This window comes from Saccostrea echinata, unplaced genomic scaffold (assembly GCF_033153115.1).
Source record: "Saccostrea echinata isolate AGI-Se365-2 ecotype Australia unplaced genomic scaffold, CSIRO_AGI_Sech_v1 ptg000030l, whole genome shotgun sequence".
Taxonomy (NCBI): Eukaryota; Metazoa; Mollusca; class Bivalvia; order Ostreida; family Ostreidae; genus Saccostrea; species Saccostrea echinata.
In genome coordinates, this window is record NW_026889779.1 from 20,634,199 (window position 1) to 20,659,936 (window position 25,738).

Sequence of the window (25,738 nt, forward strand, 5' to 3'; positions counted from 1 at the left end):
ACTGTTTGAAGTTAAAGGTACATTTATTAAATCTGGAATTTTCCATGAATCCCGAGGACTGGAAATGAGAGGATTGCATGGATACAGATGATTCAGCTGGTTGTCAGGGGGGTGTATCCCCATACCAAACCAGGTTATACAGAAATAATTTGTGTTCCTTTTTGGATATTAACCAATCAGAGGCTAGAATACAAACAAAATTAAATTATAACGAGATACCAACTCGTTATAATGAGATAACTAACTCGTTATAATATGATTAATAATTAGCTCGTTATAACGAGATAATTAACTCGTTATAACGAGATAACTAACTCGTTATAGCGAGATAATTAGCTCGTTATACCGAGTTAAATATTTTTTTATCTTGTCAAAAATTAGTCTGGCTTTCGTAATTTTGAATGGTAGTGTCGAATAAAAAAAAAGGTAGTAAATGTTTTAACCCAAGGAAAAACAAAAACAGGCTGCGAATAGCCAGAACTGTCTCCTCTCACTACAGGGAAAATTTGTGGATATAAAAAATATTTTGTGTTTAGATCGTATGAACATCTTTATCAGTGCTGATTATGTTACTTGACATCTGCAGAACCGACGGCTTTACATCTACGGTATTGACTCCTAGTTGTTTAAAGGATAACTTTACATTTCACATCTCTGGTACTGACTGGTAGTTGGCTATAGGATAATTTTACATTTCACATCCCAGGTTCTAATTACTAGCTGCTTAAAAGCTTACTTCACATCTCCGGTACTTACTGCTGGTTGCGTATAGGGTTACTTTACGTCTCATATCTCAGATACTGACTGCTACTTGCTTATAAGGTTAATTTACATATCACATCTCTGGTACTAACTGCTATTTGCTTATAGGGTCACACTTTATATCTCACATTTCTGGTTTGACTGCTGGTTGCTTTTAGGGTCACTTTACATCTCACATCTCATGTACTGACTGATAGTTGCTTTTTAGGGTCCCTTTTTAAAGATCGCAAATCTCTGGTCATAAGTTTACATCTCATATCTCTGGTACTGACAGATAGTTGCTTATACAGTCAACTAACATCTCTGGTACTTGCTTGCTACTTATAATGATACATGTACTTTATCCCTCTAATACAAACTTCTGCCTGCTTTTAATGTACATCTCTAGATCTGGAACTGATTTTTTTCTTGCGTTACTTTACATCCTCTTGTTGTTTATAAGGTCACTGTATATGTCTTGTTCCGACTTTAATGACTTATAATGTTGCTTTACATGTCTGATTCTGACTAGTAGTGACTTATAATGTTAATTTACATGTCTTGTTCTGACTCTAGTGACTTGTAATGTTACTTTACATGTCTGGTACTGACTGTAGTGACTTTTTATGTCATTTTACATGTCTGGTATTGACTGATATTGACTTATAATGTTAGTTTATATATCTGGTACTGACTTGTATTGACTTATAATGTTACTTTACATGTCTGGTACTGATTATAAGTGACTTATAATGTTACTTTACATATCTGGTACTGATTATGTGACTTATAATGTTACTTTACCTGTCTGGTACTAATTGGTAGTGACTGATTATGTTACTTTACATGTCTGGTACTGACTATAAGTGACTTATAATGTTACTTTACATGTCTGATACTGACTGGTAGTGACCTACAATGTTACTTTACATATCTGGTACTGACTATAAGTGACTTATAATGTTACTTTACATGTCTGATACTGACTGGTAGTGACTTATAACGTTACTTTACATGTCTGGTACTGACTGGTAGTGACTTATAATGTTACTTTACATGTCTGGTACTGACTGGTAGTGACTTATAATGTTCCTTTACATGTCTGATACTGACTGATAGTTACTTATAATGTTCCTTTACATGTCTGATACTAACTGATAGTGACATAATGTACCTTTACATGTCTGATACTGACTGATAGTGACTTATAATGTTACTTTACATGTCTGATACTGACTGGTAGTGACTTATAATGTTACTTTACATGTCTGGTACCGACTGGTATGACTTATAATGTTCCTTTACATGTCTGGTACTGACTGGTAGTGACTTATAATGTTCCTTTACATGTCTGATACTGACTGATAGTGACTTATAATGTTCCTTTACATGTCTGATACTGACTGATAGTGACTTATAATGTTCCTTTACATGTCTGATACTGACTGATACTGACTGATAGTGACTTATAATGTTCCTTTACATGTCTGATACTGACTGATAGTGACTTATAATGTTCCTTTACATGTCTGGTATTGACTATAAGTGACTTATAATGTTCCTTTACAAGTCTGGTACTGACTGGTAGTGACTTATAACGTTACTTTACATGTCTGGTACTGACTGGTAGTGGCATGTACTGTTTACTGGTAGTGACTTATAATGTTACTTTACATCTCTGCCATTGGTTGATGTTACATCTCTGGTGACTGCTTATTGTTGATAATGTTACATTAAAATATACGTTACAGTCGATGAATTGTGAAAACGTTCATTGTTCACTTCATTACTTCGAACTTGGCGTCCACAATTATTATTTCGTTCCTATAATCTCCCTTTAGTTACGGTCAGACTTTTTATACGATTAGATGGGTATTGATCCTAAAAGGGCTGTGCCATTTCTATCGGCATCCTGATCTACCATGTAACACCCAGATCGCTTGAATTATTGCCGTCCCTGGTGCCTTTGGCTGAACAGTTTTCCTCTAAATTAAGCCCAATTACAGAATCAATTTAGCTTTGACAGATATTCCACTGAATTTTCGTTAGAAACAGGCGATAAGAGAAGGGAAATTACAAAAGGCAAGAGGGTGGTGTCTCCGGAAGTTAACAAGCGCCATTATCTATTCTAGAAACATTATTGGCATACTGTGTGTTAAGTTTCTCGATGTCAAAGCTATGTTCAGTCTATGATTGTTCACTGTCATAAATTAATTTTATAGTAGGACAATATATCTGATCACAATTTCCTCATTACATAATTAAGTTAGATCAGAACTTGAGATATTTGTATTTTCTGTCTCATAAACATAATAAAATACATAAATTCATAGTTTTTCAAATCCATGGTATCTGAAGCGTTTTATTCATTATGCAGTAATGTCGATTACTTTGTATAACGCTGATCTGGGGTATTTTAGCCAAACTTCAACTGATTCTTTGGTCAGAATTGATAAAACATAACGAAGAAAAGATAAGTATTAATATCCTAAACTAGTCTTTGTATATGGCACCTCCACTAAAGAATTTTTGACCGTTCCAGATTACTTGATTGGCAACTACGAGAGCTATCATGAAATATTGCCTCTGTCAGGCCATTGGCAATTATCTTCTTAATTATTGGAATGATTAGGAAAATGATGGCTAATGACCGCACTTCTCTGTTTAAAAAAAGCATTAGCCTTTATTTGTATGCTTAAGATTAAGAAACAAGGACTGGTAAAAGTTAATATTCTACAGCTGAGCATCATGTACCGTGTATATCAGATATACGAAAATATAAATTACACGAATTTTTGAAATAGATTCTAGTTAATAACAAAGATGTAAAATTTTGTGCTCTTTCGACAAAGGACAATGTACAGTACTACATGTATTTTTTAATCTCTCCACAACATTAACTCCATTCCAATCATTTATTGTACCATGACATAGTATAAATATATAGTCAGCTTACCAATAAAACTACGACTGAACAGTTAACAATACTGCTTCGATTTTTTTTTAATCTAGAGAGCGACAAACACTGAAATGCTATTTTTGAATGCAAGGTGCTTGTACTTTCTAGAGAATTCTTTGCTCGATTAACCAATAGATGTTTTTGACGCAGTGCAAGAAAACAGGAATGGTTCTCCATAATTCCATAAAGGAAAAAAAATATGGATTTATATACCTTTAATGTTCTGGCTAGGGTCCAATTCAAAAACACACGTTACAGTGTACCAAAAACACGGGGGGAAAAACAAATGTATAGAACTTACAGTGAACTACATTCTGGAAACTACTGACTTCGCTTGTAGGAAAACTACAAGTCTTGTAGACTCAGATTTAAAAAAAATAACAAGGTGGCTGAATTTTACAATAATTACAAAAAATAACAGTATTGAATTATAGAGAAAAAATGTCTTTTAAATGAATTTAATTTTTTAAACTTTATTTAAATGAAAGGAATTATAAGTAATCGATAGGAACACGTACATGTACACATTTGATTTTCCGTGTCTCTTATACTAATACATATGTAGGTAGGGGGATAAACAAGCCTTTAACAAGCATCGTGAGATTTGGTTCTTTGATTCAACTGGGACCAAATCTAATGGAGCTCATAAAAAATCAACAACTGAATCTGATGAACAGTTCATGTTGCGTTTATAATGTGTGTTGTTAAAAGGCAATTTTGCTTGTACATTAGTACATTTAAGATTATTTCTCTTTTCCTGTAGGTAGTGTCGCCTACAGCTCTTACGGATGCTAAAACTTTGCTAATGAATGCTTTTGATGAGAACAGTGATGGGAAAATTGATATAGCAGAGGTAAGAGTCCATCAATAAGAACAATTAAGGTGCTTATGTTTTAAAATTATTAGCAATATTCATGTATCCAAATACTTGCTTTATAAAATGCAGTGTGGCCTCTTAGCTTTGACCTTTGATAAAATATAAAATTGAATTTTATTTTATTAAAATGTCCTGGATGCTATGTGTATGATTTCACAGTATTAGATTGTCAATATGTTAACTTGTATTTACCATTTCCATACTTTTATAATATAATTCTGAATTTCCTCGATGAAACAAACCCATATACAATCATCCGTACCTATGAGTCCCTGAATCAGACTTATCTAAATGTTATCAAGGCATCGTCCTTTGACTTTATCAAAACGTTTAATGTACGACAGCCTTATAATTGCTCCTAAACACTTTTCATCTTACTTTAAGTACTGCTCTTCAAACTTGGCGCCAATCCGTGCTGTACCGTACGTTTTGTGCGTGGTATAATACCTAACTGGGTAGTATAAAACAGACGCACAAAAAGACAACTATCAGTAATGTTTTACTGCTCACTCAGATATGGAGCATGCGCAGCTGTCAGAGCCAATCAGAATGATAATCATCCCATTATTACATTTTGTACTAGATTCATTTAAGTTGGGTAAGTCTGATGCCATGTATACCTAGTACTTTTGGATCCCCATCAATTTTCATTGGATAAAATACCCATAACAAGTTTTTCATTGTTATTGTGTATGTATTTGCCCATATTATAATCAATTTATAACTGTTTAGCTATTTTTAATTACAATACATTCATAGTAAACTTATGTACAATCTTTTCCTTATTAGGTAAAATTTCATAAATGAGACCCACAAATAATATCTGTAATGATACCCATCATGCGGGTAAAAGAGTTTTTTTTAAACACCAACAGCTAAAAACATTACAATGGAATATTTAATTACCAAACATACCATCTAGTATATATAATACATATACTAGAATCACCTTGTCAGCCCGTCTGTTTATCTGTGGTCGCAGATTTAAGAAAGCATTTAGCCCTGTTCTTCAACTTACATCAAGTCAATACTAAAGTTGCGTCAATTTTATATTACATCTATGGATGCAGGTCCTTGCTTGGGGTGCTCCGTCTGAACTACATTTTAGACTTGGGTGACTCTACTGTAGAACGACACTTGCATCTATTCTTAGCATCTTACAAGTTATATCCAAACTAAATTTGTAGATATGTCTATGGGTTAGTCTGATATACACCATTATCACCTAAATAATATGGAATTTGTGTCTCCCCGCTGATTCGATTAGCAAGAGCAATGTTCTACGTGCGAACAGCTAAAAAACAAGACAGGCTATTGATAAATAAGTTGACGATACAAGAATATCAACAATGTCGTTTACCAAATTCTTTGGTAGATACAATGACGTTGTTTGCAAAAAAAAAAATTGTCGTTAAGTTGACTAAGGTCTTTCATACAAATTGTTCGGCGATCATATTCACAGTAAATTGTCTACGGATTATATGACAAGGAGCACACAGGGGTGTGACCAGTTACCGGTCGACAGGGGATGCTTACTTCTCTATGGCACCTGTTTTCAGATGTCTGTGTTGGCTCTGCTCACAATTTGTATCGTTTTATGGACATGATCACTGTTTGTTATCTTTACATTTCACTTTATCTTACCCTATCCAACTCTGCCACAAGACCATTTCGCCGTATGTTCTTAATAGAAATATCACTTTTTAAAGTTTGCGTACAATTGAATTATTCAAGATTGACCTGCGTCAAACCCATCTGAACGATTTACGCTTCTGCTGTTGTATCTATTTTCATATGCCGTACATGACTTTGCATAAATATCGAGTATTCCCATCTCTCACATGTACATGTAAGATGGCATAAATCATCTCAAGAATTAATGGACAAGGCTGTCGTAAAATCTCCGGACCGTTCACCTCTAAGAGACGTATGGAAGTTGATTTTGTTTTGATTATCTTGGTCAGAATAATCAATATTGTTAAAATTTTGCAATGAACTTTTTTTTCATTTTGTTTCTGTTGGTACATATTCATGTTCCACACATAATCGACATAATTAAATTTGTTTCAAATGCGTGATGGGAGTATTTGTTATGCATGTATGCTTTTTTCCAAAATTTACGAAGTACGTGTACTGTACATATTCTAACATTTATTTTACAGCTAGCTCAGATTCTACCAACGGAAGAAAATTTTTTGCTTCTCTTCCGGAGGGACAACCCCTTGGAGTCCAGTGTCGAGTTTATGAAGGTTTGTCTCCATACAAAAAAACCTTAATGTGGCCATATAATGACAATTACCCGATTAATTTTGTCCAAGAGATGGACACTTGATTAAGTTTGCGTACATTTGTAATTGCTAATTCGTTTTTATAGCACGACTGCATAATCAATCTGTTGACATCCGTCATTACGTTTTCCGTCTGAGCATGTATGGAATTGGTAATTTCAGGTTTGGAGGGAATTCGATAAAGACAGAAGCGGATATATCGAGGGCGACGAGCTGAAGGTATGCTTCTGTATAGAATACAAGTTAAGCTGGCTGATATTGGAATACTCATTAACTGGCTGATGCTTTTGGCGAAATCATTAAACGCATACCAATCGTGTTTTAGGACGTTAACTCTCAATATAATGAATTTATATCAGACTTTTTCTCAATTGTGTTTGAGTCATATGAGAATTTCTCATGTAACAGGGAATAGATGATAAATAATCTCTGATGTCCTTGGAGATAATTGCCACAATAAAACTTGTCGTGTGCGATAGATTTCTTGTTACATAATCTACAGAAGCAGAAATGATGTAATTTTTGTGAATTAAATTCAATAATCATCTGAAAAAAAAGGTCAGATGTCCACATATCGGACTTGAGTACTGTAATGGTGCTTCGCCCTTTTACTTCAGCATAAAGCACACTACCCTGTCTTTGAACATCACCTGCTGTATCTAATTTTAAACTCTTATTGGCATGTGTGAAAGGGCATGTCCAGTTTTGTCCTTTATTCGGCTTAAAAAATGACAGTTGGCACTTAACTACATTTTTTTAAAAAAAATGTTAAATAGGCAGAATTGATAATGATTTACAGCGCATACATAGAGATTACCAAAAAAAAAATAATAAAATAAAAAAATAAAAATAAGGATTTCAAGAATTTTCAAATTTCCCAATTTTAGATGATTGTCATTTAAATTCCCCCCCCCCACCCCCTCCTCTGTTTGTCACACACAAAGAGTACAATGTATTTAATACTTGTGCATAAAATTTGCAAATAGATTTGCGTTCAATTTTTTGAAGCAACATGCACTCTAAAAATGATGAAAATCATTAAAATTTCGAAAATTCTTAAAATGAATTGATAACCATTCTATAAACCATATGCTCTCACCTTAAATCAAATACTTTTGAAACAAACTACATAGGTGTTGTTTATAAACTCTTGCACTGTTGTGAGTGCTTCCAAAAAAGGAAGGAAAATAGGCCCCTTTAATGTCCTATGTTTGTTGTTCTTTGAGTTTAAATGTGCAGTTGTTTATGTATTTTACAGGATTTTTTGTTACACTTGTTGAAACAATCCAAAAGAGAGAATGACGTCACAGAAGAACAACTGATCACCTATACAGATACGGTGGTAAGTGTGCTCACCTGAGCCATCGCTTCTCTCCCCTTGTTCAACTATGCACCCCTGATCTGTACAACACGGGTGACTTTTTCCCACTTCTTACACATTGTGTATAGTTACTTTATGAATATTTTTATACATCTACGTATGTATAAATAAACGATTAGACATTGTTCAGTTTTCTATCAGTATAACACTCAAGCTCAATAAAATGGTGCAACTGATGTCGCTGGGGGGTTAAGCGTAAAAAATAATGAGATGTCAAAGAACATATTTTTTAAATGAATGCATGAATATGTAACCTTTAAGGCAAATATACAAAAATGTAGTAAACAAACCATATTGAGATATTTTGTTTGGCATATAGTGATTTTTGAAAAGTACGCTACTGTCGCCAACATCGAATAATTACGCTTAAATGCCTACTTTTTGTACAAATAACAGTTCAATCTTAAATTAGATAGCATATGTCTTCAAAATATTTATTTGTGAAATGTTTTAACTTTTAATAAATTATAGAGCATAATTACAAATACATTACCAAACTTTAATTTGATATCCCCATGTCGCCAGAAACAGATTAAAAACCGACTGTGACATTTAATATAGTATGAGTATCCTGTATTGTATGCCTGTAAGATTGGAATACGTTTTATTTTGAAGGAAAGTTCTTGAGAATTAAAAATAAATGATACAAAACAATGTCACAAATACTTTGAAATTACATTCTATCTTCCTATTTTGCATGCATATGGATATGAAACATTCGTTGTATTAATTAGTTTAATAGATGAAATAGAATGATATCCTGGTTAAACATGTGATACTTTTTCTTCTATCCAAGAACTGTATTCCATGCTCCAACCATGATATAACAATGTCTTATTGTTAGCTTACTATTTAGAGAAAATGATTAAATGAAACAACCGTTACCGAAACATTCGTTACCAAACCTCTTAAAGAAGAATGATTTATGAGTTCAAACACCTTCTGCATATATATGTGGTCAAATATTTTGCGCCAGTATTCAAATTTTTACATCCGGAGTATGGTACTACCTTTTTATGATTTTTTTCTAAAGTCTAGACAGTGTTAGTGAGTTTGTTTTCTAGAATGCAATAACAATGAATTAAATTGAATGAATTAGTATGTAACTATTAATATATATATATATGTATAACGACCGACAACAATGTAACCAGTTTCAATCTACACCTAAATGTCTTCTATTACTCTTGAAAGGTTTTGAAACATTCGTTACCGAATGTAACGAATGTTACGAAATTTTTAACAAATCATATATGAAAATTGCAACGATATTTACAGAATTTCTTTCATGACTAATTGTTCGAATGTAAACTTTATTGATTGATTTGTATCATTTTAAGCTTAAGTTGCATAAATTTTTATTATAAACTGATTCTAGAGACGCATTATTGAACACACATATTAATTCTGAAGAAAAACATTAATTGAAATTATTTTGAAAGAGAATCTGTATATTCAAAGTCCGAGAAATTACCGAACACAAACATCTCCTAACATTACATCTGTATACATAACGTGCAAGTTAAGGTTATCCGAAAACCAAGTTGAATTTGATTCGACAAAATGAATTGTTTTTGTAATCTTAGAAAAATTTATTAATGCTACATGTACCTTTGTTTTGCAGCTACAATTATTCGACAGAAATAAGGATGGAAAACTGCAGTTAAGTGAAATGGCAAAGTAAGTTAAGCGATATGTTCTGATTTGTATACAAATGAAAGAAGGCGATAACTATAGCTTATAATGAAACTAAAGCTATGTTTTTGGAATTGACCATGCAAAGAAGTTACCAATAAAAATATACTTTAAACTATTGATTTTTTATTTCAACTTTGTCTTGAGATATTAATTTATCACTGCGTAGTAAAGTCAGAAAATTTAATATAAACTTAACTGTAGACAAGATAAATTGTAAAACAGTCTTCTTGAAAAACGCTTAAAAGTTTCGTGTTCAATTTTGGATATTATGAATTTTTATGATGTTCTCTTCTTGGTATATTTTTCCCCTTCAACTATTTCAGACTTCTCCCAGTAAAAGAAAATTTCTTGTGCCGACCAGTATTCAAGGTATAACATTTTCTATGAAAACACATTGGTAAATATTATATAATTAAAATTTTCACACAACACCAGTTTACACATTTTAAACTCATTTTAATTTTATTTTGAATATTTAAGTTAAACAAAATGACAACTAAATGCATTGTTTGTAAAAGAGCTGGTTAAAAAGTCGATGCTTATTATTTTGCTTTTTTACTTTTCATTTTTGCCTTGAGAGAGAGAGGGGGTTGGTTGCCTAGATATTGTTCTAGTTTTCATTCATAATATATGAAATATGACATTTTACATAAATGTTATTTAAAGAACTGCCATACTTCAAATACATACAAGACTCGGATCAGAGATGTAACGAATATTAGAGATGGTTGCTCATTCTGCAAGTGAACTATTAAAACACAGCACAAATATGCTAATTCTTTAATATTCAAATGCACTCAATATACCATTCACAATGTTTCCATATTTCCCATTCATAACCTTTCCATCAAAAAGAAATCAAATTTTAATGACCTTTGAGAGACAGACAAAGGGAGTAATTTCACAACACACAATTTTGTCATTAATTGCTAAGTTTAGAACCAAAATGGCCGATTTTTTTTCAGCATATTCCTCTTTACATTATCTTCATTCCTACTCAACAATTATTTATTGCTTCCCACTTCTTTGGATAGTGGGATGCAATAAACAATTTTAGAGTATGATACATACAAATATTTTTTAACAATTTAACCATGGTCTAATTAACAAAATTTTATTTCCCTTGTCCCTTTGGCGACTTTTTCTGATCCCTATTGCAGAAGAGTAATAGAAAGGTAAGTAATTCGCAATTGTTGTCATGATATCGATGATATATAGCGTTCTCGGATATAAAGGGTAATAGTTGATAGTTAATGATAGTCACATATTAGATATACCCTTCCTCTATAAAACAGGCAACAATGTCATCTACAAATGTAAATCGTAATGGAATGGGCTTAGATTAGTAAATGTTTTCCTCTTCTGGTTCTTGACTGCCAGTAAAACAATTCTGACTAAAGATATTCCCAACTTTACACTCTACTCTGAATTAAACATCGCTTTTCCTCTCGACAAGAACAAGTTTTATTTGACTTTCCTTTCCGTCTTCGAAGGAGATATCTGTGATATTTTCAAAGAACAGACATCTCCAGATGACAATTTTCTCTCTCACGTGATATTCTTCAGATATTTCTCACGTGACACTCTTTTCAGAGACAGTTCAGAAAGAACAGTTCTGTATTTGGTGTAAGTCTTTGCATGCTTTTACATCCTGTATTTTTTCTTTGACATTTCTAAGTTGGCCACTAAGTAATCACGTTCGCCACAGGAATCTAAGAATCTAGTATTGATATGTACTTTTGGCTTTAAAGGAACCTTAACTTAAAATTAAAAGATAATAAAAGCATTGAATTTAGTTCTCCAAATGAAAAAGTATAAGATTATATCCATGGAAAATCACATTTCGTTGACAAAAATTAAAATGATGTGTGAAAGAATGCTTATACAATTGCCTTATCAAATACATCAAAGCTATATAAAGTTTATATTTAATGAATAAAGTTTATATTTAAAAATCAATGCAAGATATACATTCTTAAACAAAGTTAATTTTATTGGAAAGCAAATTAATTACAATATAAAAGCATTTTAATCATTCACATTTAAAGCATAATTGTACACGAAAACTGGGTACTGCTTGCCTTAATTAAATACTACAGGAATGTTTTGAACACAAAAAGGGGAATCAATTAATATCAACAATTGACCATTGACGATCAATTACCTTAAATCGTTAGGAGTCCCCCTACCCCCCCCCCCTTTTTTTTTTAGAGGATTAAGACAATTTTAAGTCATTCAACATAAATGTTGATTTACTCAAGAACACATTTCTATGCGACACAAACATTCTGCGTGGTTCAAACTGCAGACTTTATACCAGGACATTTTAGTTAAAAAATGAAACAAGTGCCTCCATAATTTGAGGTCTCTCTTTTAAGCACTAAATGGGCTGCTACCCCCCCCCCCCCCCCGTCCGCCCCGGAAAAATAAGAAAAGAATGAAATTTCAGATATCGCAAAATATTCTGTAGATATGTCCTTTAATATTACAGTTTGTGAAAGTCTTCCATCTGCATTATGATTTTGGGATTTAATTTTAAAAGATCAGCATTTCGTTCTTTTTCAGTTTGATGTCATTTTTAAAGCTCAATTTTCAAAACACAAAGTTCTACTTACAAGTTGACTATAGGAATAATGAAACTTTGATTTCCTGTAGCGAGCGGGATACATATTATTCCGATGCACAAGCTCTTTCCATTTTCTTATGTACACTTAAACACGGCACTACTCCTCATGATAACATTGATATTTTATAAAAAAAAAAAAAATCCTACGTTGCTACAGTTTTTAATTATTTTTTTTAAAATTTATTTCGACCAAGAGACTTACATTTTCATATGAACGTGAACTGTATAGTCCTTTAGTACTTACATAAATATTATATAAATGTAATAAATTAAGATTTAAAAAAAATAAATTAACGTGCTTATTGGTGGTAAAAAAGTGTTTCTCCGAATTCAAGGAACATTTAAGTTGTTTGTGGGAATTTATGCTAAATTACATACTGATCAAGAATTAAAGACTAGAATAATTATGTTTTCCTTATGTTTTCATGTAAAATCTTTATTTCCTTTGTAGAGTGCTAGTAAATTGACAAAAGATGACATCGATAAAGTTTTTCGTCTTTATGACCGAGTAGGTAACAGTGCGTTTGTTTAATAATTCTTATCAGTAATATTCCAATCAAATAAGAAAACAGTTAAAAAATTTACCATAACATGTTATGTCTATTCGTCTATTCAGTCTTCCAAACTTATTCCAAGTTCAGTATTTATTTTACAACAGGATAACAGTCATTTTATAGAGAATGAAGAATTAAATGGGTTCCTTAAGGACTTGATGGACCTCGTGGAGGAGGTAGGGGGCATTTACTCAAAACTAAAACTGATCATCAAAAATAATATTTTACTTTATGTTAGATGTCTCATAGGTACAGTAAACATTACCTGGGCAAGTTTTAGTAAATAAAAAAATTTATACATAATTAACATTCCATTTTCACAGGATTATGACGAAGCTGACCTGATTCAGTGTAGAGAGGCTTTGCTGCGGGACTGTGACCAAAACCAGGACGGTAAAATTGACTACAACGAACTTAGGATGCTGTTGATGTCCTATAACCAAGCCTCCCTTGACAACCCCGGCTTTGAGCAAGAGGATTCCTCCTAAAGTCCTTAAACAAGGCTTAAAGTTCCTTCACTGCGGGTGTGCTTCAACCCCGAGACGGAACAGTTTGGGTTGCTGTTCAGTTCCTATAAAATATTAAACTTTTCTATAATTATCTTTTCTACTCTAATCTATTCTTAAATTCTTCCATCTGGAGATATTTTTTTAATTATTTTACCAAGTTGTATGTTTGGGAACGTCAGTATGTCTTGAATGTCATCCAGTTTTGCTTTCACTGCTTTGAATGTGGATAATGCGATGTAAATAATCAAAATATGAAACGTGCCAGCATCAAACGGCTTATGCTAAAATACTCCATTTACGTGCTTACATATATAAAAATGTTACCCTTTCTTTTTCGTTTTATTTCGTACATTGTCTTTGCGTCAACAAAGTTTTGCCAAATAATACATGTAGGTATTTGAAAAGACAATTTTTCTAATCATCTAAATGTAGTTGTTTTTAAGAATTTTGCACTTTTGTAGTAATGTATGCATGTAGTAAATGCTGCAGTGGTATAATATATAGACTTTTATATCTAAAAATCTAGATTTTAATATCGAAAAGGTATATATGCTTTCCTAAGTTATTAAGTGAAGTTATATTAATGAGCCAAAATGGTAAACATATTAATTACTTGTACATCAAAATGCTGATTAGACTTAGTATTAAACACCTTACGAAGAATGACTATTCCACTTATTAAATAATACCTTGCCAACGTATTTACAACGAGATAGAACAGATTGAGTCGAGCATTTTCAACTTAAACTGTTAATTTTGACAGTCAGATAATGAAAAAATAAAGGTGAATTGATTAATTAGCTTCCTAAATGCTTGAAAACAACATACATTCTTCAATTATTATAAATAATAAGTTATTGATATATAAGCTTTTGAGATGTACAGAATAGTGTTAGTCACCGGGTGTGACCTGCTTTTAAATCTTCAATTAAAAAAATGATAATTTGAGATTGTTATGTTGTCTTTTTGCCAACGGGAACCCGTTTACCAGCCCGCCATGATCGGCAAACGGAAAAATCCATAGACAATTCAGTGTGTTTGTTTGTTTGTTGTTTAATGTCCTTCTCGAGAATTTTTCACTCATATGGAGACGCCACCACTTGCCCGTGAAGGGCTGCAAATTTATACCTATACTCGGCACTCAAGGCCATTGAGTAGTAAGGGATCTTTTTCGTGCCAACACCTACTGTGACACGGGACCTCGGTTTATACGGTGTCATCAAGGACCGGTCTCCACGTCCCTCAGTTTATTTGGAGACCGGTCCTTCGGATGAGACTGTATAAACCGAGATCCCGTGTCGCAGTAGGTGTTGGCACGAAAAAGATCCCTCACTGCTCAATGGCCCTAAGTGCCGAGTATAAAACGTTAAACAACAAACAAACAAACATACTGAATTGTCCATGGGTTTTCCGTTTGCCGATCATGGCGGGCTGGTAAACGGGTTCAATGTGAAGAAAATGGCCTAATAATTTGTATGAAAAACATCAGTCAACATTCGACCTAATGATTGATTGTATTTGCTAACAAGGTAATTGTATTGACCATAAAATTTGCAAAATGATGACTTAAAAAAAGATTGTTGATATTCTTGTTTCATCAATTTATTTGTCAACAGTTTGCCTCGTTTTATAAATTGTTCGTACGTAGAGCATGCTTTTGCGTATCGAATCAACTGGGAGACATAAACTCCATATGCAGGTGAAAATGGTATATAGCTACATAAAGGGAAGTTGACGATAGAAAAGTTGCAGTCATCACTTTTATCAAAACGATTTGTCAGGTTACCATTAATTTTATTTCTAGTGAAATATCCAATTATGAAACAGATGTGTCAGACTCTGTAGTATCTTTTATTTCGAGTAGAAAGGGATATATCGAATTAACGTAGGACTAAAATGAATATTGTTAATTGTTAAAACGTCGACGATATATCTAAATGTATAATTGAAGACCACAGGAAGAGAGAGACTTCTTCTTTTCATGTAGAAGTTTTAGATTAAATTCTGCTTCATATGAATACAAAAATAGGTCTGCTAATAACGGGACACAATTAGAAGCCATGGGAATTCTGAAAGAATATTGGAAGACTTGATATTCAAACACTTCATAGATATTGTCAATCAGAAACTCAAGCATCTTTACAATATCAACTTCGGAGTACTTGTTTGTACAATCAGAATGTTTTTTAACCAATGATGTTTTTTTGACTAATTACAAGGCACAGTAAGTAAGTATTTACGAGTTCCTATTTAATTGATAAAGCAGCTGTCTATGAATTCAAAAGTCACAACTTTATTTTATCGTGGGGAATCGTTGAATTAAGTGTTGAAAAGTCGTATATTTTGATATTAATTTTTGGTAAAATTTTATGATTTAAAATTTTCTTGAATATATTGTTGTACACTACTCCATAATATTTTAGTGAGAAGTAAAGAAGGAGCTTGATAGAACATTTACAGGAACCCGCTTTATCTTTGTAAGGATTTTTATGTAAGCTGGTTGATGTCCGTTTTGTGCCGATTTAACCATATTTTAGCCATATGCTGAGAATAAAAGAGAAAGTCATGAGGTTCTGTGGCGATCTCAAGGATATTCTCTTTTAACTCCTCAGACAGAGGCCTATGTGTCAAGAGGACATTATCTTTGAAAGCGAACCACCAACTAATGTTCTATCAGACGAACTAAAAGTTATAAACGAATACAATATTCTACAAAGGCATATTAATGAAATACAGTTTACACGTGAAAGAAGTGTGGCAAATTTGATGCTTTTTGAAAGCAGTTCAACGTCCACAATGACAAGGTTGGTAAGACTATATGTAAGAAGCCACAATAAAAAGTCCAATAACATATTTAATATAAAAAAACCCGGATCTTTTTATGATGTTTGTTTTTGGAAGTAGATAAAAGGTCAACTGCTAGTCTATAAGCCAAATAATTTTGAAAGGTTTATTAAAATGCTAAACATCAAAGCTTGTGTAATGGCTGAAAAGATGTAGGGAAAATATGAATGTTTTTAAATGAGGTCTGGTGCAAGAGCCTGTAAACCTAGAATGTAATGTAGAGAAGCTTACTAATGAACACTGTAAACCCAATTTCAATCTCATATCTTTATCTTTTTCATTTGCAAAATATGAGATGAAGCTAATTTTTTTAAAAAAAAGTAGGTCAATTTTTAGGTTAGAATTTCTGGTTTATTTGAAAAGGGCATTTTGACAAGCATTGTATATGCTAACTGTTGCAGTTCTACTTTTCAAGGTTTAAAGGATACAATGTACATGTATATTGACACTAGGTCAGTTACCCCTTTTTCGTAAAAGAAATCTATATTGTCATGCAATACACATACCAAAGCAGACCCCCACCTCTTACGGTTCCAAAGTATACGAAAAATATTATAATTGTTTTTTAAAAAAACCTGTAGGCGTCCAGCAAACTAAGGCAATCCCCAAGTGCCGTTCTGTTGTGTAAAAAGAATCTTTATATAAAGTCGTACACATTCAAACAATTGTTTCATATACAATGTATATCAAATTGCTTATAAGCAATCTGTTCCGTATAGTTCAATGATCTAATTCATGTGACCTGGCCTTTTATCAAGGGGACCGCCAACCTAAATATGTTTCCAGTAACTAGGTCACATTCAAATTGAACGGTGTCTCGTAAAAGTGTTCATATTCACAGTGTTGTCCTTCCTGATATACTTTATTTTAGCAAATATTATTATGACTGGATTTTATTTGCTAAAATAAAGTATATCAGGAAGGACAGTGTTCACAGAAAGGGAAGACCAATGATCGTATTGTACATACATGTAATTTGATACAATAGTCCTGTGTATTCTAAATTCAGACTAACACAGGTTCATAAACATAAATATGCTTAGTCAAGAAAACGCTATAAAAAATGTTACTGAAAAAGGTGAAGTCAACGAACAGTGATCAATCTCATAAATCCTGTAAGCATCACGAGTCGTGGACAGGACAAAAATATGGACCCCTGGAAACTCCAGAGGTGGGATCAGGTGCCTAAGATGAGTAAGCATCCCCTGTGAACAGTCACACCCGCCGTGATACTTCTATATTGATCAGGTAATTAGAGCAGGTTATAGTCAACGTTAGTTTTAAAATAATGACCTAACAATTGGTATGAAAAATGTCAGTCAAAATACGGCTAAACAATAGGCTATGTTATGCAAAACGACCACAGAATCTACAATGTGCTGACATTAAACCAGATTGTGGAAAATCCTATAAAAGAAACTTAAATGTATTTGTGCCGTCTTGTGCTTGAGAAAAACATTAAATTGTTTCACTGTGAAGAACTTTAAACCCCTATTGAAGCTCTTGAACAAATTTATTCCATATCTGTGAAACATAACCACAGATTTTGAATGAATTAATCAGTTGAAAGTACTCTAAAGTATTTTTTTCCCAGTGAACACATTTTTGCAGCACAAAAACTTGAAACTATTTCAACATATATATTCTATATTCACTAAAACATTTAAACAAGACATTAATTTTGAAGCGTATCATTCGAAGGATAAGGCATTCGTATAAGTTTCATTAGGTTGGTAAGGTTGGTACATATTTTGAACGAAGTACAAATATTGCTCATGTATCTACTACATGTGGAAACAGGTAACACATTAAATTAAAGTTGCAGCAGAAAAAATAACTCGATGTTTCTTGTATCTTGAGCTCTCGCGGAACAATTTATCTGTACCATGTAGTCTATCCAACACCCCAAGAACACCATAGTTCCCCGTAAATCTGGCAAAAATGACAAAATAATAAATTTATTCATAAAATCGGCCAACTATCAAAAGTGAACCGAATAATAATTTTGCCGATGTATAGAATACCATAGAAAACATAGCTACTATATGTGTAATCTTCACTTCTATGCATTTTAATATTTAGTTTTACTTGCTTTAAGTGATGGAAGTCATGAAATTCTGGCGATGGTAGTAATGGTAAGTGGTATCCACTATGATGAATGATAGTAACAGTGAACGCGATAGCAAACCACCATAACGAGGTCACAAGATTACTTGCAAATACCACTGGTCCGCACAAAAACGGAATAAGGTTGGAGATAAGCATTTCTACAGGGTGAGCATAAACAGCAGTAAGCCCAACAGGAGCGGTCCATTCGTGATGCTTCTTGTGTATTCGCTTGTAGAAGAACGATGAGTGCAAAAGCCTAAGAAAAAATGTAAAATTTTAGTCTGGAAAGCTGAGAATCGCATGAAGTATTGAAGTATTAAATGCTGCAATTCTAATATTTCATTCTAAATGAAAACATTGAAAAATGACGATGTTATCTATTTTAGAAGTTGATATCCACATTTCCAATGAGATTTACAATTTTTTTCTTTAAAAAAATATTATAATCTGCTTTTTCTGTTATTTATATTTGTACTACCGATGTGCGTAATAAAATCCTATTTCCTCTATCACAATGAACCCAGAAAAGTGGAGAAAGAATGAAGAGATAGAGGGTGGTGTAAAAGTAAGATCCGAACCACGCCATTTTAACAGGAAGTAAAAGACAACAGCCCCTGGCAACAAGATGGCGGTGCTATTCAGAAGGATATTGTTAAAAAGATCCCACAGCCGCCTCTTCTCTATCTGTTTTGAAGATAAAACGTCATATTAAAGAGGTCTCCCCCTATATCTTTTCTAGGTTAGATTAACCGACACCGCTCAAACCACTAAAACCTGTGAAAAATATTAAAAAAGATCTTTTTTCCTTTAAGATTAATGTAAATCAGGGAATGCTTCTAACCATGAGATTTTTTCCCTTTTGGATCTTGTATTTGAGAATCCATCTTGGTCTGTGGTATATATCCACCACCATGGATCCGCCACCCACCAAAGAAAGAATGGAGAGGTAAACCGCAAATGTGGCTGTAATAAAGTGTTCTGTATATTTTATTGATCAGAAATGAGAAATGGAAATCTTTCGTCTGCCAAATTATTTTTATTATTGTGATATTGCGTTTATCTCATGTTATGATAAGAGGTAATAACAATCGCGCATTGATACATTCAGCAGCTAATCTTAAGTTGACCTAAAACAAATAAAAGGTTCAGTCACAATAAATTAAAGATGTGAAGTTTACTTGAAATGATTGTGGTTTTAGAAAACCTACTCACACCATACGACACGGAACAGCTCTCGAACATCAGTATCAACGACATCCATGCTGATCTACCGAGGATGAACAACTTTGTGGTCCACGTATATGTCCATATCTCTATATGCGCTGTACCTAAATCGTTATCTCTACTTTCTTTCTATGTTATTTTGTGTACATTATTTCTATATATATCTTCATTTACAAACAAATGAAACGTACGAGATACACAGAGAATTGCTAGTTGTCTTATACAATATATATGTATAAAATATCCTTCATTAATAGCGTATATAGATTATAGACTTAAGTACTGTTGCTCAATCTTTAATTTAGGAAGAGTCCTTTACAATTTTGTTAGATTTCTTATGCATTTGTACATGACAATAAAATTTTGCCTAAGAAATATGAAATTTTGCGTAAAGGACAGAAATACATGTATAAAAAAATTGTTAGTCGTCAATTGCATTTTAAATTATGGGAAGATATATCGTTATTCATCAACTGTTATTTCTCTAGATGAAATGAGAACATTAAAAATGTCTGTTTCCCTGGAATTTCGCTTTTCCCACTTCCTGGTATGGGGTGTAATACTTTGCAAAATGAAACAAATCTTTTGTTATATTTTATAAAATTTATTATTTATATTCGGAAACTTGTAATTCATATTCATGTGATTCATATTGTAAATCTTTTATATATTCGATAATTTTATTTGTACTTGTAATTTATATTCGAAATTTTTGTGATTTATATGCGAAAAATTAATATTCATATTCGAAAACTTCTTACATGTATTTATATTCGAAAATCTTGTGAATTTATATGCGAAAAGTTGATTTTCATATCTGAAAACTTGTTATTTTATACGCAATAACTTATTTATATTCGATAATCTTGTGATCTTTATGCAATAATCTTGTGATTTATATAACATATTGATACGAATATTTTGCAAATAAATCGCAAGCATATCGAGTATGAATCACAATAACAAGTTTTTGAATACGTTAACCAAACAAGTGACATTCAAATCTTTTTTTAATAATAGTATCCTGGAATCATTTATGAAAGAAATAGAGTTATTTTTATCAAGTTTCTTCTACTCTTTTCTAGACTTCCGGAATAACTTGTCTGTATCGTGCAATCTGTCCAGTACTCCTATGACACCATAATTCCCGATAAACCTAAAATAATATACGAACAAATGGGTACTACTATCATGTTGTAAATTTTGAATTTACTAGGGGGAGGTAAATACAAAATTTACAACATGAATCATGTTGTATTATTTGTTGATTCAAATTTACAACATGAATCATGTTGCAAATTTTGTATTGACCTCCCCCTAGTAAATACAAAATTTACAACATGATACTACTAGATATTCCTGCTCGGTATACTGCGATCAGAATAATTTTCGATTAGAATTTCTTACTTAAGATGATGGAAGTCATGAAACTCTGGAGACGGAAGAAAAGGCACGTGGTATCCGCTGTGATGTATGAGGGTGACTGCGTAAGATAGAGCCAACCAGAGAAGGGTGGTGATAAAGTTAGACCCACAGATCAGGGGACCAAGTACCAGCGACATCAGGTTAGAAACAAGCATCTCAAAAGGATGGGCGTACACTGCGGTGAAACTTATAGGTGCTGTCCACTCGTGATGCTTTTTATGGATATACTTGTAGAAGAAAGGGGTATGCAGCATTCTACAAAACAATAACTGATCTATTTAAATTAAGACTTTTCATAATCTCAAATCACTTTGTCTAGCTGAAAATACAAACAAACAAAAACAATCGGAAGTTCGTAGATGGAAGTGGGAAATGAAATATACACCACCTATGGCTGTAATAAAACACGATCTCCTCGATGAGGATACAACTCATGATATGGAACATGAATTCTTTCCAGCCAGGCAAAGAGAAAGAGAGGTCACATCCTCGCCATTTTAATGCCAAATAAAACAGCACTGAGCTGGGTAACAAAATGACTGTACTATTGAGTAATATGTTGTGCCAGAGCTTTTTTAGCTTCGCTGGATCAACCTAAAAAAAAAGAAGAAAATCTTAGTATAAGATACGCCGAATGCTTATTCATAAGATTATTGACTATATGAAATCGTACAAATCTGTCATATATTGAGTAAAACTGAAGTATAAGTGAGTTTTTATGCGTTCTATACATACCTTTGTGTTGTCTTTCTGTATCTTATATCTGAATATCCAGTGTGGTTTGTGGTAGAGGTCGACCATTAGAAAACCACCTCCTACTACCACTGATACTACTCCGTAAACCAGCAAAGTGGCTTAACCATGAAAAAGACATAAAATTAAAATACGTCCACCAGCAAAGTGGCTTAAGCATGAACAAGACAAAACACATTAAAAAAAGGCCAAAAATAAACAAATAAATAAAAAAAAGTCTATGCACCAGCAAATTGGCTTAACCATGAAAAGAGAAAAAATTAAAGCAAATACACAAGCAAAAAGGCTTGACCATGAAAAAGATAAAAGATTAAAGACCGTACACCGGCAAAGTGGCTTAACCATGAAAAAGAAAAAAAAGTTCAAGTGCTAAGATGGTCCACAATTTTGCGGGCATATTGATATGAAAACAAATCATCATTTCTTATAACCAAACCAATGTTAAAAATTGATATTTTCAACATCATATTTTCAATATTGCGTAATTTTAATGAGAAAAGGGGAAACTGAGTTAACAGACCATTTTTCTCGTTACCAAAGTATCATTACGTAATAATGCACCAATCAATATCACCCATTAGTGGCCTTTACAAATATGAACATATGAGACAGGTTTTCTGGAGTTCCGGTGAGGCTCTATTATGATCATTCTCTGCTTTAAGACATCAGAAGTTATTCCCCTTCGTTAATCACTTATGATAATTAATCAACGTAAATAATGTAACTGGTAGATACATTGTAAATTGTATAAAAGAATTATACAAGAATTTTTGATAGATAGTTTAAAATGTACTTTCATGTCAGGTAGTTTGTAAATAATGAATAAATAAAACGGAGACATAAATATCTTTAAATCATATATATGTAAATGAAATATCATTCAAAGATCAAAAGTGACAAGGATTGTGCAGGGTGTACTCTGGGAACGATGGTTTTTATGTTCAAGCACTATTGTAATGTTTGGTGATTGTGAAGGAGTGTAGATAGTACTGATATACAGACAAGTCTCCGAGTTGTTGCCGATTACCAGACTAACTTTCAGTTTACTTTGTACTATTGTATAATTATTTACCATTCCATGGATTCTCTACAGGGTTGTATTATACTCAGGTGACCGTTAAGGCCCCTGAGCCTCTTGTTAAAGGAAAAGAAACAAAATTGAAAAACTCGAATCCATAATAATGTCAGTATAAAAAGCTTCGCAACATTTCACACAATTATGTTGAGTGTTTTACAGGGCTGGTTTCTAGGCATTTTTCTGTCCTTTTTATTATCTTTCTGACTGTTTTAAAACTTGCAATCGTTCTAACTAGGATAAATTCACCATGCGTCGGACAACTTTAACAAATGAGATCATCAGGTACGGTAAAATCAACAGTATGATAGAATTTATTTTACATGAACGTAATTTCAGATAGGTTATTGTAGTCCGTATAGTAGATTAATAGTTTTGGTTGATTCAATCAAAGAATAAAATGTGACTAAATTTGAATTGAAAATTTAAAGAAAAATAATATCTTCAGACTTCTAAAATTAAACAAAGACAACTGCCAACTTAAAGAAAATTAATATTTTCTAAAATTATACATAGTCCATGACAAACTTCATTTGTATCTTTTCAATACGTATAAGGATAAATTCATAAAATACCTAACTGTAATACTTTTTCAACAACGCACAATATCATTATGGTTTGGGGCCTTTATGTTTAGAAACAATGGACATAATTAAATTTATCACGCATCATACTACATGTATATAAATATCGAGGAATTGTTATATGTAACTGTTTATTTGGGGTTCTTCATTTTATTTTAGTCTATCAATCGAAACAATTTCATATTTATAGTTTTTATAGATTAGACAATCTGACAAAAGAAGAAGAGCTTCTTAATTACTTTATGTCTTTTATTAATTGCTTTACTTGTACTTTTTCTCACAAAACATGACTTTCTACCTTTGAATGCTGTTTCACATTGTTGATTGGTAAGTGATTATATATGACTTGTAGCTTTAAAATGCAGCAGGACTTACTTCAGATTTTATTTCCCTGGTGATTATAACTCAGATTCATCTTAGTTTATATTGACTTAATTCAAGCATGTTCCAAACTGAGCTAAGGCGTACTCAGATTCATGGTAAAAATGCAGACTCGTATAAATTGGAAATATATCAGCACTTATCATTAAAAAAAAAGTCAAATATTGCCTTTGAATTACTATTATAGCCTTTTAAAAACTTATCTTCATACGAATAACTACTAGATGTATATATTAAGTATATAGAGGATATTCAATGTTTTGTAGATGAATATGGAATTTATTTCACGAGTGGGACAGGATTTTTTGATATTTTCACTCGTGCTTCGCACTCGTGAAAATATCAAAAAATCCTGTCTCACGAGTGAAATAAATTCCATATTCATCTACAAAACATTGAATTTTCTGTTTATTACATTTTTTTTTATTTTCCCTTTGCCTCTGTCTTTTCATAACACAATGTTATAGGTTGACGTCATAGTTGAGCGGTTGAGACGTCATAGCTTACCAGTTGTGAGATTGAAAACATTACATAGCATGGATTTTAGCAACATATTTGGGAAGAAATTAGCAGTTTTAGCTCTATCAAAATGTTTAATTACTATCTCTATCTTATGACAGGCCAGAAATTATTTTTTACTTACTTTGATATCCTTTCACACTATGAGAGAATATCATTTTTGTATCCTTTCACATTGTGAGAGAATATCACTTTTATTCAATAAATAAATCACAGTATTTCACTGTTGAAAATGTAATAAAAAGATGTAATTACGAATCTAGATTTCCTGATTTCCGATCCTCATGTTCAATGGTGAAATCATCTTAATCCATTATTATTAGTTTTCTAAAGTCATTTACAGATATATATACTTGATGAAAGGTTGACATTACATATATACAAGGCATAAAACAATGAAAATCTGTATGAACATCCCAATTGTTAACTAATCGAAGGTCTAACTCTATACGGTGTAAAGTATTCACTGAACATATTAATCAGACTACCCTGTGCACAGTAAAAGTTGATAATTAATATTTCTTTTATTTTATAATGTATTTTACCTAAAATCCAAATTTTTTAAGGATCAGTTGAAAATAAATAAATAAATAAAAGGGAAGAAATATGTATAGCTAACAAAGACATGGTTTCAATGTAAATCAGGCGTGGATCCAGGAATTGAAGTTAGAGGGGGCGCAAAAAGTAGGCAGGGGGTCTGGGGGCCGCCATGAGCCCCCAGTGGGTCCAGGGCGAAGCCCTGTTGGGGGTCCAGGGGGCGAAGCCCCCGGAAGCTCCTGGATTCTAGGGTAAAAATGAGGTCTACCAGGTAGACATTTTTACATTTTCTCGACGAAACTATATGATATACGCTAACTTTGACAATTTTAGGGGGGGGGGGGGGGCGCCGGGTGCGCCCCCCCCTTAAATCCGCCACTGTAAATATAAAATGGAGGGAAATATTGTTGTCGACAGTCTATTCCGAAAAAAGTGGGAGAAGGCCATGCCCTGGTCCGTGTGTGTATAAAATAGAAAAATAGCTACCTGTAGCATTCCAGAAACCTTCCTCTAAGTTCAGATCCATTTTTTGCAAATTTAAAATGTACTAATACATGCATTTAGTAACATTTATAAATCAAGGGTAAAGGTTACTTGCCGGATATCACATTTCCAAACGTGAATCATTTTGTTACTTTGAGACTCATTTTTACA

The 25,738-nt window shown here is 32.7% G+C and overlaps 3 protein-coding genes across 4 annotated transcripts in view; 1 reads left to right on the forward strand and 2 right to left on the reverse strand.

The window, feature by feature from the left end:
- Window positions 1-14,581, forward strand: part of LOC133197501 (calbindin-32-like) — a 35,972-nt gene extending 21,391 nt beyond the window's left edge. The window contains exons 3-12 of one of the 2 annotated variants that reach the window (XM_061333575.1): window positions 4,464-4,553; window positions 6,740-6,826; window positions 7,028-7,084; window positions 8,124-8,207; window positions 9,871-9,926; window positions 10,268-10,313; window positions 11,538-11,570; window positions 13,022-13,078; window positions 13,229-13,300; window positions 13,448-14,581. In XM_061333575.1, the coding sequence (XP_061189559.1) occupies window positions 4,464-4,553; window positions 6,740-6,826; window positions 7,028-7,084; window positions 8,124-8,207; window positions 9,871-9,926; window positions 10,268-10,313; window positions 11,538-11,570; window positions 13,022-13,078; window positions 13,229-13,300; window positions 13,448-13,612 (747 nt within the window). In that variant the 3' untranslated portion in view covers window positions 13,613-14,581. The remainder of the gene's footprint in view (window positions 1-4,463; window positions 4,554-6,739; window positions 6,827-7,027; window positions 7,085-8,123; window positions 8,208-9,870; window positions 9,927-10,267; window positions 10,314-11,537; window positions 11,571-13,021; window positions 13,079-13,228; window positions 13,301-13,447) is intronic. The other variant, XM_061333576.1, reaches the window with a different exon arrangement.
- Window positions 14,582-18,193: 3,612 nt separating this feature from the next.
- LOC133196929 (fatty acid hydroxylase domain-containing protein 2-like) lies at window positions 18,194-19,843 on the reverse strand. The gene is made up of 5 exons (XM_061332775.1): window positions 19,795-19,843; window positions 19,428-19,564; window positions 19,065-19,270; window positions 18,570-18,842; window positions 18,194-18,409 (listed from the first exon to the last, which is right to left on the reverse strand). The coding sequence occupies exons 1-5, from the start codon at window positions 19,841-19,843 to the stop codon at window positions 18,286-18,288; spliced, it is 789 nt and encodes a 262-aa protein (XP_061188759.1). The 3' UTR covers window positions 18,194-18,285.
- Window positions 19,844-20,881: 1,038 nt separating this feature from the next.
- On the reverse strand, window positions 20,882-25,610 carry LOC133196930 (fatty acid hydroxylase domain-containing protein 2-like). Its single transcript, XM_061332776.1, has 5 exons — window positions 25,571-25,610; window positions 21,971-22,089; window positions 21,624-21,829; window positions 21,218-21,490; window positions 20,882-20,966 (listed from the first exon to the last, which is right to left on the reverse strand). The coding sequence occupies exons 1-5, from the start codon at window positions 25,608-25,610 to the stop codon at window positions 20,882-20,884; spliced, it is 723 nt and encodes a 240-aa protein (XP_061188760.1).
- Window positions 25,611-25,738: the final 128 nt, after the last annotated feature.

What these genes read in the sequence shown, in the direction of transcription:
- LOC133196930 (XM_061332776.1), bottom strand. Translation starts at nt 25,610, where the DNA reads ATGGATCTGAACTTAGAGGAAGGTTTCTGGAATGCTACAG. An exon ending in AGGTTTCTGGAATGCTACAG is followed by an intron (nt 22,090 to 25,570) that starts GTAGCTATTTTT and finishes TTCATGGTTAAG; the next exon opens with CCACTTTGCTGGTTTACGGA. An exon ending in GTGTTTTATTACAGCCATAG is followed by an intron (nt 21,491 to 21,623) that starts GTGGTGTATATT and finishes ATTGTTTTGTAG; the next exon opens with AATGCTGCATACCCCTTTCT.
- LOC133196929 (XM_061332775.1), bottom strand. Translation starts at nt 19,843, where the DNA reads ATGTCGTTGATACTGATGTTCGAGAGCTGTTCCGTGTCGTATGGTGTG. An exon ending in TTCCGTGTCGTATGGTGTGA is followed by an intron (nt 19,565 to 19,794) that starts GTAGGTTTTCTA and finishes TAAAATATACAG; the next exon opens with AACACTTTATTACAGCCACA. An exon ending in AAAAGGGAAAAAATCTCATG is followed by an intron (nt 19,271 to 19,427) that starts GTTAGAAGCATT and finishes TCTTCAAAACAG; the next exon opens with ATAGAGAAGAGGCGGCTGTG.